Source organism: Schistocerca serialis, chromosome 4 (assembly GCF_023864345.2).
Source record: "Schistocerca serialis cubense isolate TAMUIC-IGC-003099 chromosome 4, iqSchSeri2.2, whole genome shotgun sequence".
Classification (NCBI taxonomy): domain Eukaryota; kingdom Metazoa; phylum Arthropoda; class Insecta; order Orthoptera; family Acrididae; genus Schistocerca; species Schistocerca serialis.
In genome coordinates, this window is record NC_064641.1 from 121,854,746 (window position 1) to 121,869,142 (window position 14,397).

The 14,397-nt window shown below is 39.8% G+C and overlaps 1 protein-coding gene across 1 annotated transcript in view; it reads left to right on the forward strand.

Annotated features, from left to right (window-relative positions):
- The first annotated feature begins 11,708 nt into the window (after positions 1-11,708).
- Positions 11,709-14,397, forward strand: part of LOC126474309 (corticotropin-releasing factor receptor 1-like) — a 260,974-nt gene continuing 258,285 nt past the window's right edge. The window contains exon 1 of the mRNA XM_050101774.1: positions 11,709-11,852. Within this exon, the coding sequence (XP_049957731.1) occupies positions 11,709-11,852 (144 nt within the window). The remainder of the gene's footprint in view (positions 11,853-14,397) is intronic.

A 14,397-nucleotide genomic window follows, 5' to 3' on the forward strand; every position in this document is an offset into this window, starting at 1 on the left:
AATGATTTTCATTTTCATTTGTATTTTGTTTTAATAATTTTTTTGAGTTTCATTTGTCCAGATTTAAGCACCGCACCCTGTAGTATTTCGTTCGTAGATGAAGTGCATTTTCTTAGAATTCTTCCAACGAATCTCAGCCAAGTATCTGCTTTTCTACAACCAGTTTTAGAGAGTCGTTAACTGTATGTAACTGAAGATGGGTGTTTCCGGATACTTTGCTGCTGTTAGCTTCACATTTATTTATCGCCAACGTTGTAATTGAAGAGCAATGTTACTTTCCTTCTGTTTATGTTATGCTTATACACATTAGTGGTCAACTGTCAGTTCTGTACTAATCGTGGATCCTGTATAGGTCTACAGATACTGGCCCAGTAACTTCGCCATGTTAAGCATTACTGTTTGTCCACGTTACCCAGACAATCGTCAACTTGCACGGTGAACACCAACGTTCCTAATACACTCCCTTGGGCAACTTTGGAATTAATTTTTTAGGTACGTTGTTTCCGTCCTGTTAAGAACGACATTAACCCATGTCATGAAAAAAAAAAAAACAGTACGTCTTGAATGCTAGAGATAGGACATTCGTATTCACAGGACATGTACATTAGTACGTTCTGCAGAAATGATTACCGTTTGAACAATGTCGACCCGCGGTTTCAAGGTCAACTTCGCTATGGCACACCACCTACCAGTAAAATGTGTCATGTGCCTGCGGCTCTCGTCGCTATAAGCCGAAGGTAATGGATCAGTGTGACTTGAACGTGCAGGATACCTCGCAGATGTGTGCGCGAAACGCACCGTCAAATCGGTGAGTTTGAAAGACGGCGCATTATTGGCATGAAAGAATGTGATGCATCCATCCGCGAAACTACTGCTAGTATTGGACAAAGAGTTGCGGCAGTACAGTTCATGGAAGGCCGTAGAACACGACGAGGTAGATCATGTCCCACCAGCCAGCGCATCCGTTGAGAAGATCGACACCTCATCCGAATGTAGTTGCAGGACAGATCTGCGCCATACTTGGCTCTGGCGCAACAGTGGAACAGTGGAACGCATCGTACACTATAAGAATAGATAGTCCGTCGCCGTTTATTACGGCACGGGTTTCGTGCGCGTCGTCCACTTCCCACCTACCTTTGACGAGTGTGTAGAAACGTGCTAGACGCCAATGGTGTATGCAACGACGACACTGGGCACAGAAGTGGCATCGGATAGTGTTTTTGGACGAATCCAGGTTCTGTTTATTAAAATGATAACTGCATTTTGGTTCGACACAGAGAGAGGAATCGGCATCACAGTGACTGCATTCGCCCAAGACATGCAGCGCCAACTCGAGGTCTTAAGGTGTGGCATGCTACAAATCATATTTGGTCAGTATCCAGCGAGCTGAGACATATGCGACTTAAGGGAATGACGTCCTGAAACCCGTAACCGTACCCTTTCTGCACAACACCCCAAACGCCACTTTTCAGCTAGACAATGCACAACCACATGATGTTGCATAAATACGTGCCTTCTTGGTGCCGCAGGATATCGGCCTTTTGTCCTAGCCACCCAAATCACCAGACATGTCGCCAATCTAAAATGTGTGGGATATGGTGGAACGAAGGTGCTACGTTGTGACCCAATGCCAAGCATCACAAATGAACTTTGGAACCAGGTGAATGCAGCATGGATGGCTATACCACAGGATGCGCCGTATTCACTTCGATGCCATCACGTACGGAACTCGTTTTCAGGGCCCATGGCGGACCCTATGCCTACTAGGTAATAGGAGGCATCCTGAACCGAGATGACTCAAATGCTAATCATTTCTGCGGAACATACTAGTGTAAATGTCCTGTGAATATGAATGTCCAATTTCTAGTCGTTCAAGGTGTTCTGTTTCCTCTGAACATGACTGTTTGTTCTGTTTTCTCTGAACATGAGTGTAATTTCTGTTTCCTAAGTCCTGCGTCGTTACAGAATTCTGGCCAGATACTCGGTAAGGTAGTACCTTATCCACTCAGTGACAATATTGAATTGCACTGACTGAAAAAAAAAATGGTTCAATTGGCTCTGAGCACTATGGGACTTAACAACTAAGGTCATCAATCCCCTAGAACTTAGAACTACTTAAACCTAACTAACCTAAGGACATCACACACATCCATGCCCGAGACAGGATTCGAACCTGCGACCGTAGCGGTCGCGCAGTTCCAGACTGTAGCGCCTAGAACCGCTCGGCCACCCTGGCCGGCGCATTCACTGCCCTTGGATTGTAACTTTATTAATAATGAAGCTAAACTTTATTTAATTTGCCAATTCATTGTGCTGATATGGCGAATTGTTAACTGAAAATTGTCGATGTTCACATTACAAGCTACATCTTGCACACAGAATCTGAGTTACTCCATTGTGTTACCGGTACTTACATACGAGGGGTGATCAGAAACTGAGAGCTGCAGTAAAACGGGTACATTTTGCTTCACACAACCAATACAGCCAATTGATCTTGAGTCTTTAGTCTTCTGGGTGGTTTCATTCGGCCCACCACGAGTTCCTTTCCTGTGCCAACCTCCTCATCCCAGAGTAGCACTTGCAACCTACGTCCTAAATTATTTGCTGAATGTATTCCAATCTGTATCTTCCTCGACAATTTTTTCCCTCTACAGCTTCCTCTAGTACTATGAAAGTCAGTCCCTGATGTTTTAACATATGTCCTGTCATCCTGCCCGTTACCAGTGTCTTGCATATGCCTCTTTCCTCCTCGATTCTGCAACGAACCTCCTCATTTCTATCCTTATCAGTCCACGTAATTTTCAGCATTCTGCTGTAACATTGCATCATTTGCACCGGTTTTACCACAGTCAGTGTCTCACTACCATACAATGTTTTGCTCCAAACGTACATTCGCAGAAATTTCTTCCTCAAATTAAGCTTCTCTCGGCCAGGAATGCCCTTTTTGCCGTTCATACTCTTTTTTTTATATCTTCTTTGCTTTTCCCGTCACAGGTAATTTTACTTCCAAGATAGTAGAATTCCTTAACTTCGGTATGTTGATGATTTTCACTTATGGACCGTCTGACAGCAACTGAATAAAACACAATTTTAGTGCCATACGCGTTTCGCCTTTATTTTCTGCAAGACATCATCAGTGTCCTGTAATATGTACATATGTTAGCTATTTTATTTACATTTTTGTCACTGTACCTATAGGTTATAAACAGTTCTGGTGGTTGGTATTTCCTATTAAGTAGTAATGTTTTGAACTGTACTTACAGGTTGCGTAGACAGTTTCTTACATATAACGCTCCTGTTGCATTTTTGGTCTTGTTCTTCTTCCTATGAGCGCCAATTTGCTGTTTTTTCTGCATTCCACAGCACTATGCACTGAACGCTTTTTTTAATACAATGTTTTGGTTTCTGTTGCCGACTGTCAAATGTTTTTGCCAAAGATCGAATATTACTGCCAAATTTATGAGTGTAACTATCGAAGTATCTGTGGTCTGTTCGTGTATGCATTTGTGTATGCGCTTGTGTATGTGTGTGTGTGTGTGTGTGTGTGTGTGTGTGTGTGTGTATGTGTGTGTGAGTGAGTGTTTTTTGGTGTCATATTAATTTAATTTAATTTTATTTTATTGTATTTAATTATTTATTTTTGTTTATGTCCTGTGTATGTGTGTGTGTGTTTTGGTGTGATATATATATATATATATATATATATATATATATATATATATATATATATATATTTGGAGGGGGGGCTGTGTATGTGTGTGTGTGTGTGTGTGTGTGTGTATTTTGGTGTTATATACTTTTTTTATGTTATCATTTCCTTTATTAAGTGTAGTAAGGAGCCTGTGCTGATGTGTGTTTGTTCATTTATCACATGTTTGTTTTCTGCTATGGCTTTCTGGATGTGGAAGTTTTCTTGCATTTGTATAAGATGTTTGTCATGGTTGCTAATTCTCATTATTTTCATTTCTTGTTCCATGTTTGTAGGATGACGGTTGTAGTGTTTTAAATGCTCTGCAAATGTGGAATGGTTTGTTTCATACTTCCAACATCTGATATGTTTTTTGTATCTTGTTTCAAAATTCCTGCATGTCATGCCTATGTATACTGCATCACAACTTTGACATTCAAGTTTATATATTCCTGATTGTTGGAATTTGTCCCTCTTGGTAGCTGGCTGGCTTAGGTGTGATTGAAGGGTTTGCCCAGGCTTATATGCTATTTTGAAGCCCTGTCTCTTTAGGATGTTTGCAACTCTGTGTGTTAGTTTATGTGTGTAGGTCATGGTGTACCATCTGGTTCTTTTCTGTGTGGTGTTGTCATTGTGTGTGTTTGTTGAGTGTGTTTGTAAGTTTTCAGCTTGTGAGTTCTTTTGTATTGTGGAAATGTTGTGTTTGTTTTTTATTTGTGTTTTTATTTTTTGATTGAGCCTGTGTACCACATGTGTGTCATACCCATTGTTCCTAGCTATTTGTATGATCGTGTTCATTTCTTGTTCATAGTTTCTCTTACTGAGTGGGATTCTGTTTAATCTATGTAACATGTGTCTTAGTACTGCAAATTTCTGGTTTTGGGGGTGGCTGGATGTGGAATGTATTATTGTGTCCGTGGGTGTAGGTTTTCTAAAGATGTTAAATGTATGTTTTCCATTTTCTTTTTTAATTGTAATGTCAAGAAAATTTATTTGATTTTCTTTTTCTTTTTCAAGTGTGAATTTTATGTTCTTATGAGCTTTGTTTATTTCTGAATGGAGTTCATCTATTTTTTCACTTGGCTCGTCTACCAAACAAATAATGTCATCCACGTATCTGTACCAATATATGATTTTGAAACTTTCATTTGTGGTTATCTTATCAAATATCTGATTTTCAAGGTGACTGATGAAAATGTTTGCTAGTGTTCCTGATATTGGGGATCCCATGGGCAGTCCATCAGTTTGTAGATAATATTCTTCCTCAAACTGAAAGTAGTTTTGTTCAGTTGTCAGTCTGAGCATATCTGTTATTTCTTTTATTGCGTCTGTGGTGAGGTTGCTGTGGGATGAGAGATTTTGTTCTATGATTTCTATTGTTTCTGTGATAGGGATGGAGGTATACATATTTTCTATATCGAATGAAATCAGTGATGCTGTGTGTGGTACCTGTATGTTCTGTATTTTTTCTATTAGGTTTCCTGTGTTTATCACTGTTCTGTTGTTTTCTACTTTATAGTGTTTTGTAACTAACTTTTGGAGGTGTTTGGGTATGCGGTATGTTGGGGCTCTCTTGAAGTTGATAACAGGTCTCATTGGCATTCCGTCTTTATGTACGTTCGGTTGACTGCGGAGTGTTGCTGTTTATAACCTATAGGCACAGTGACAAAAATGTAAATAAAATAGCTAACATATGTACGTATTACAGGACACTGATGATGCCTTGCAGAAAATAAAGGCGAAACGCGTATGGCACTAAAATTGTGTTTTATTCAGTTGCTGTCAGACGGTCCATAAGTGAAAATCATCAACATACCGTAGTATTACGCGCAACTGAGGAGGACAGGACCAAAAAATTGAAGATGTCAATACAGCTATGTCAAGCATTCCCTGTCAACGTGTACAACAGGTTCAAGAAAATACATCTGAGATTCCATAAGACGATACAGCATATAAAATTAAACAGAACATGCAAAAAGAGCGATTTAATTCCAAGATACATTAATGTAAAGGTTAAAAACAGTTCTACAGTGGCACAAAAGTCGAAATCATTTGCAGAACGATATTGGTTACTACATGAAATTAAGATGCTCTATTCGAAAAAACAGCACCTAAACATGATGCTCTATGAGACTCATCTAGAATTGGCAAAAAACGTAGGAAACGCCGCAGTTTTCATGGCACTAGTAGAAAAAACCGAGCACAACACATACATAGCAATGAAACATTTACAAAACAAACATAAACACAAGATAATGAAACTAACAGTAAAAAAGACGCAAAAATACATTTACATTTTAAATGTGAAACCACATGAACACCAACACTCATTCCATCCACACTTAGTGAACCTAACAGAGACAGAACTACACGAAAACGAAAAAATGCTCTTGGAAAAAGGTTTGAAACACTGCACCAATAGCACGGTGAACAATCAATACATAGAAAATCTCATAGTAGAAACCGAACACATCCTTACACGTGAAGAACAACAAGATAATTGTAAAATAAACATAGGACTGACAAGAGAACTAGTAAAAGAAGAAATAAAAGGCATAATAAAACAAACACAGCAGACACACAATAAGAACAACCAAACAGAAGCAGCTACTATGAAAAGGTTAAAACAAAAGTTAACAAACAACAACGTATTAATAACAAGAGCAGACAAGGGAAATGTAACAGTACTCATGGATAAAGAGCAATACATCACAAAAACCAAGGAATACATAAACACCAACGCAATACAAAAACTGAAGTCAGATCCAACTACACGATTCCAGGCGAATGTGAAGCGAACACTGAAAAACATTGAACACACACTCACAGACAAACAAAAATACTACTTAACACAGAAAAACCCACAAGCACCAACACTCCGCAGTCAACCGAACGTACATAAAGACGGAATGCCAATGAGACCTGTTATCAACTTCAAGAAAGCCCCAACATACCGCATACCCAAACACCTCCAAAAGTTAGTTACAAAACACTATAAAGTAGAAAACAACAGAACAGTGATAAACACAGGAAACCTAATAGAAAAAATACAGAACATACAGGTACCACACACAGCATCACTGATTTCATTCGATATAGAAAATATGTATACCTCCATCCCTATCACAGAAACAATAGAAATCATAGAACAAAATCTCTCATCCCACAGCAACCTCACCACAGACGCAATAAAAGAAATAACAGATATGCTCAGACTGACAACTGAACAAAACTACTTTCAGTTTGAGGAAGAATATTATCTACAAACTGATGGACTGCCCATGGGATCCCCAATATCAGGAACACTAGCAAACATTTTCATCAGTCACCTTGAAAATCAGATATTTGATAAGATAACCACAGATGAAAGTTTCAAAATCATATATTGGTACAGATACGTGGATGACATTATTTGTTTGGTAGACGAGCCAAGTGAAAAAATAGATGAACTCCATTCAGAAATAAACAAAGCTCATAAGAACATAAAATTCACACTTGAAAAAGAAAAAGAAAATCAAATAAATTTTCTTGACATTACAATTAAAAAAGAAAATGGAAAACATACATTTAACATCTTTAGAAAACCTACAGCCATGGACACAATAATACATTCCACATCCAACCACCCCCAAAACCAGAAATTTGCAGCACTAAGATACATGTTACATAGATTAAACAGAATCCCACTCAGTAAGAGAAACTATGAACAAGAAATGAACACGATCATACAAATAGCTAGGAACAACGGGTATGACACACATGTGGTACACAGGCTCAATCAAAAAATAAAAACACAAATAAAAAACAAACACAACATTTCCACAATACAAAAGAACTCACAAGCTGAAAACTTACAAACACACTCAACAAACACACACAATGACAACACCACACAGAAAAGAACCAGATGGTACACCATGACCTACACACATAAACTAACACACAGAGTTGCAAACATCCTAAAGAGACAGGGCTTCAAGATAGCATATAAGCCTGGGCAAACCCTTCAATCACACCTAAGCCAGCCAGCTACCAAGAGGGACAAATTCCAACAATCAGGAATTTATAAACTTGAATGTCAAAGTTGTGATGCAGTATACATAGGCATGACATGCAGGAATTTTGAAACAAGATACAAAGAACATATCAGATGTTGGAAGTATGAAACAACCATTCCACATTTGCAGAGCATTTAAAACACTACAACCATCATCCTACAAACATGGAACAAGAAATGAAAATAATGAGAATTAGCAACCATGACAAACATCTTATACAAATGCAAGAAAACTTCCACATCCAGAAAGACATAGCAGAAAACAAACATGTGATAAATGAACAAACACACATCAGCACAGGCTCCTTACTACACTTAATAAAGGAAATGATAACATAAAAAAAGTATATAACACCAAAATACACACACACACACACACACACACATACACAGCCCCCCCCTCCAAATATATATATATATATATATATATATATATATATATATATATATATATATCACACCAAAACACACACACACATACACAGGACATAAACAAAAATAAATAATTAAATACAATAAAATAAAATTAAATTAAATTAATATGACACCAAAAAACACTCACTCACACACACATACACACACACACACACACACACACACACACACACACATACACAAGCGCACACACAAATGCATACACGAACAGACCACAGATACTTCGATAGTTACACTCATAAATTTGGCAGTAATATTCGATCTTTGGCAAAAACATTTGACAGTCGGCAACAGAAACCAAAACATTGTATTAAAAAAAGCGTTCAGTGCATAGTGCTGTGGAATGCAGAAAAAACAGCAAATTGGCGCTCATAGGAAGAAGAACAAGACCAAAAATGCAACAGGAGCGTAATATGTAAGAAACTGTCTACGCAACCTGTAAGTACAGTTCAAAACATTACTACTTAATAGGAAATACCAACCACCAGAACTGTTTATAACCTATAGGCACAGTGACAAAAATGTAAATAAAATAGCTAACATATGTACATATTACAGGCCACTGATGATGCCTTGCAGAAAATAAAGGCGAAACGCGTATGGCACTAAAATTGTGTTTTATTCAGTTGCTGTCAGACGGTCCATAAGTGAAAATCATCAACATACCGTAGTATTATGCGCAACTGAGGAGGACAGGACCAAAAAATTCCTTAACTTCGTCTACTTCTTGATCAACAATTTTAATGCTAAGTTTCTCTCTTCTATCATTCCTGGTACATCTCATTACCTTTGTCTCTTTATATTTACTCTCAGTCCATGTTCTACACTCATTAGACTGTTCATTTCATTCAACAGATCCTGTAGTTCTTCTTCACTTTCATTGAGGATGGAATGTCATCAGCGAGTCTTATCAATTCTACTCTCTCGCCCTGTGCCTTTCTTTTGTTTCCGTCATTCCTTCTTTAATTTATAGATTGAACGGTAAGGGTGCAAAACTGCATCTCTGTCTTACATCACTTTTAATCCGAGCACTTCGTTCCTGGTCTTATGCTCTTGTTATTCCCTCTTGGCTCTTGTACAAACTGTGTATTACCCGTCTCTCCCTACAGCTTACCCCTATTTTTCTCAGGATTTCGAACATCTTCCACCATTTTACGATGTCTAACGCTTTTTGTAGCTCGACGAATCCTGTTCTCCAGCCTTACTTCCGTTATAAAGTGCAACTTTAGAACCGCCTGTCTGAAGCCTCTATCTTTCCTAAAGCCAAACTGATCGTCATCTAACAGATTATCAGTTTCATCTTGCAATGTTCTGTGTATTATTCTTGTTAGTAGTTTGGATGCATGAGCTGTTAAGCTGGTTATGGATAGTTTTCACACTTATCTACCCTCTCTATCTTCAGAATTAAGTTAATGATATTTTTCCGAAAGTGTGATGGTACGTTGACAGTTTCATAGATTCTGAACACCAATTTGAATAATAGTTTCGTTGCCATTTGCGCCAATGACTTTAAAAATTCCGATGGAGTGTTATCTACCCTTTCTGCTTTATTTGATCTCAGATCTTCCAGAGCTCTTTTAAATTTTGGGTCTAATGCTGGATCCCCTGTATCCCCATATCGACTCTAATTTCTTCTTCTGTCACGTCATCCGACAATTCCTCCACTTCATAGAGTCCCAAAATGTATTCTTTCCACCTATCGTCCCTCTTTTCTGCGTTTACGATTCCCCATTACATTCTTAATGTTAGAACTCTTGCTTTTAATTCATATTGCTGTATTCCTTTCTTTTCCTGGTGATATTTGTATTACATTCTTCCGTCGATCAATGGAAGAGTTTCACCTTTTACCCAAAGTTTCTCCGCAGCTAACGTCCTTGTACCAATCTTAATACGACACAGTATTCACTTCGGTGGAGAGAGGAGGATGTAACGGGACATGCTCCTGTAGCATTACTTTTCCTCAACAGTAGTTGTCGACACCAGTATTATTTTTCGTATTCTGGATGGGCCAATATTATCTCAGTTGCTTTTCTGAAAACTTTCATGTAATTTTATACACAGCATGTTATATTTAAAGCTAAAGTGTATGAAAAGGATTTAATTTATAAAATATTTTAGTTTCGATATTATAATCGATAAGAACTATTTCTAAATGTACAGCTAAAATTACTTTTTTAGAAACATTTGAAATTACGAAATATTTACAAACTTAAAATTTCTATTATTAATTACGCTATCCTGCAATGTTTACTGTGTTTACTTCTGGATTTATTTATGACATAATAATAGAAATTAATAGCGCAACAAAATCCAGAAGGAATTCATTTGTTAAGAAAAATTGTAAATCTTCTGGAATATTGTTATTTCCCCAGAGTGGGAGAGTCGTAAGTATGCCTCTAATGTGATCGGACGTAATTTTGTATTTTTGTGCGAACAATGTAATTTCGGCTTTATTTAGTTGAATCCAACCGCGAGAATCTAAAATGTGTGATTTTCAGCTTCAAGTATCACATTCATAAACAAGAAGAACTGGAGCCAACTCATCATGACCAGCTAAGTTGAAACGTCCCCTTAGAAAAATTATAAATATCTTTGCTGGTAAACCTCTTATTTGATTTGATTTTCAAACAGCTGAGCAAAACTGAACGTACTCAGACAGTTCTCTCTTTACTTATTCCGATCATCACTAAACTGACACACAATATTTTTAACGCAACGCAATCTGACTTTCAATAATCCCTACAAAAAGAATGGCCCTCACTAACAATAACATATACCTTTCATGAATCACTTACCTCACAAAAATCTTCGTTACTCGAACTACAGCAATACAGCGAGCGCCAATACTGCCAGCTAAAGAAAGGATTCTAACTACTGAAAGAACTAACTACTGATAGGCACAGTTAGCAAATGAAAGATTTTCATAGAGAACAAACAATGTATTTAACTTAATAGCGTTCAAAAGTCATAACAATTATATAATTTTGTGTCATGCAATTAAACAAATTTTCTTTTTCTGGCGGAGACACGTCCAGGTCGTCCGCTCAGAACTCTGGCATCTCTCTCGCCATATCCACCACTGCTGGCGGCTCACCTCCATCTGCACAATGCTACGGTCTGTCGACATCCAACTGCCCAACACTAAAATAGCAGATATTCCAACAACGCCAATCAGCCACAGACTGCACACAGCACAGTCAGTGATTTTCATACAGAGTGCTACGTGGCGTTACCAACATAAAAACCTAAACAGAATACTTAAAAAGCAAACAAGAAAATTTATTGTAATCTTCGCTCCTCTGAAATATTCATAAAAGACTTAGTTTACAACAGCTGCAAAAAAGGAAGAGGGGGGAGGTTATAGAGAGATGCGTGGAAGAGACAGGTAGAGAGACGAGGAGCAGTCGCTGTGATACGGCGTGCAGTGGATCGGAATGGGGTGACGACCTGCCCATCTGAGGGGGGAAGGGGGAGCTACTGTATAATGAGAGGCAGGGCAGGCACATAAAGGCAGGCCTGCTTCAGGCCATGCGGAAGCGGCGCCGCGGCTCGGGTTCCGGACCCGTCGTCGGGGTGAGCGACCCGCTGACGTCACGTGCGCTGTTAAGCTTTACTGCGCTGGCGACGAGGCGCGCCAACGAGTCTCTTCCGCGAGAAGGCCGTCCGTCCAAGGTGCCGGGGAGTGGGGCACAGGGAAGAGGTACGTCCTCTGGTGTGTGTACCTGAGGCGCAAGCGGTTATCTCGTTTTGCGTGACCACGCTGACTGCGGTCCAGCCAGTTCCAGCGTCGCATAACGAGATGGGTACACAAGGAGCGGCAGCTAGGACACACGAGGGAGAATCGGAAACAAACGCACAAGAATTTTTTCCCTGTGTTTGCGGCTGGAATGTTCAAATTTCACTTTGGTATTCGAGGTGAACATTAATAAAACTGACAAAGTGGAGGGGCGGTTTCCTAACTGGAAATGGAGGAAAAATGTCCTATGAACAAGTGTCGGGAAATACATCGTTGACGAATGGCAGAACCTCTGGCCATATGCCGTGTTTTACTTTTGTGTTGCATACTGGGTATGTACTGTACAAAACGAGACAGCAGTTATCCGTGGACGGACAAAACAAGAAGAGGTGCAGATACGGAAAGGTGTCCGGCAAGGTTGCACACTATCCCCTGTTATCTTTAACCTATACATTGAACAGGCGCTGAAAAAAGTAAGGGAAAATTCACAGACGGGGGTAGTAATTCATGGCCAACGAATAGATATGATAAGATATGCCGATGATATAGCTGTCCTAGCTGAAAGTGAAGAAGATCTTGTAGTCCTTGTGAATAGAATGGATAAAGTTGTGGGGGAAGAATATAATATGAGAATTAATATAGCAAAAACAAAAGTAATGGCATGCGACAAAAAAGATCAGGTGAAAGTCCAAGTTCATGTAGGCAATGAACTGTTTGAACAAGTTGATAAATTTACTTATCTGGACAGTAATATTAACAGGGATCGAAGGAGCAAGGCAGAAATGAGAAGTAGAATTGCTCAAGCAAAGGTTGCTTTTAACAAGAAGAAAAACATCGTAACATCTAAGTACATCAGCCTTGAAATCAGGAAAATATTTTTGAAATCATATGTGTGGAGTGTGGCATGCAAAGGGTGTGAAGCTGGCCGGTGTGGTCGAGCGGTTCTAGGCGCTTCAGTCCGGAACCGCGCTGCTGCTACGGTCGAAGGTTCGAATCCTGCCTCGAGCATGGATGTGTGTGATGTCCTTAGGTTAGTTAGGTTTAATTAGTTCTAAGTCTAGGGGACTGATGACCTCAGATGTTAAGTCCCATAGTGCTTAGAGCCATTTTATGGGTGTGAAACATGGACTCTCGGGACAGAGGAAGACCAGAAGCTAAATTCTTTTGAAATGTGGTGCTATAGACGCATGCTCAAAATAAAATGTATCGACAAGGTCACAAACGAAGTGGTTCTGGAAAGAGCAGATGAGAAGAGAAGCTTCTGGAGTTTCATTGTTAAAAGAAGAGTGCAATTTACAGGCCATCTATTAAGACATAAATGACTCCTGAACACAATCGTAGAGCTATATGTAAGGGAAAAAGACCAAGAGGAAGACCACGGCTGAGGTACATGGATCAAATCGTGAAAGATGTGGGATGCAACACCTATAAAGAAATGAAGAGAAAAGCTGAAAGACGCCCAGAACGGTGACAAGCTGCCATTGTAACTGATGCAAACCAATCCTTGGATTGACCACTACAGAAGAAGACTGGGTGATTGACGCAGCGTGCTGTAAGCAGCAGAATGGTCCGTTATTCATGTCGGGAACAAGCCGAGATAGCGTTTGTGTACGGCCAGGCAAACGGAAACGGTCGTCACGCACCAAAGCTATGCCAAAACAAGTACCCTCACAGGCACCAACAACATCACACAACACTTCAAGCCCCTTTTCGACGATTCAGACGCACGAATGTACAGCGAGGCAATGGACTGTGCGTACACCAGATTTGGAGGACCGGATTCTACTGGATACTGAGACGAACCTTTGTACAGGCACCTGGCAAGTGGCCCGCCAACATGGTGTAACCAAAGTCTGATTATGTGTATCCTACACGACAACCGCTATCATCCGTATCACCTCCAACGAGTGCAAGAACTATCAGCCGGGGATTTCCCTCTACAGGAAGGATTTTGTCGATGGTTTTCGCACTAGACCATCACAGTAATGGGATTTCTGTCATCAGTCCTCTTTACCGAGCAACTGTTCTGCTGCTTGCAGTTATGCTGCGTCAGTCACACAGCCTGAAACACACAAGGAACACACGGCACGTGCTCAGAGGAACGTTCATTCGTACAGCACAGTCTACTGTGGCAACGATGCATTTCCGGAGACATGTTCGTAGGACCTTCTTTCCCCCATTTCCAGTCAGGAATCCGTCTCTGCAGTTTGTTGGTTTTATAAATGTTCACCTGTAGTTTGAATTTTGCGCTACAGAGGGTATTTCCTTTTCATGTGCATGTCCAGCGAGATAAGCCTAAACTAAAAAATAAACATGACGCCCATATTACTGTCGTCAACGTGCGAAGAGCGACGAAGCGTAGGCAGATATTTGTGGGCCAGAGGACTTAAACCCCCGGAGTCCTTTTGCATTCCCCTCCTCTGCCTTTCCCCACTCACGTGTACCCAGCCCCCCCCCTTCCTCTTATGATTCCTTGTCCTC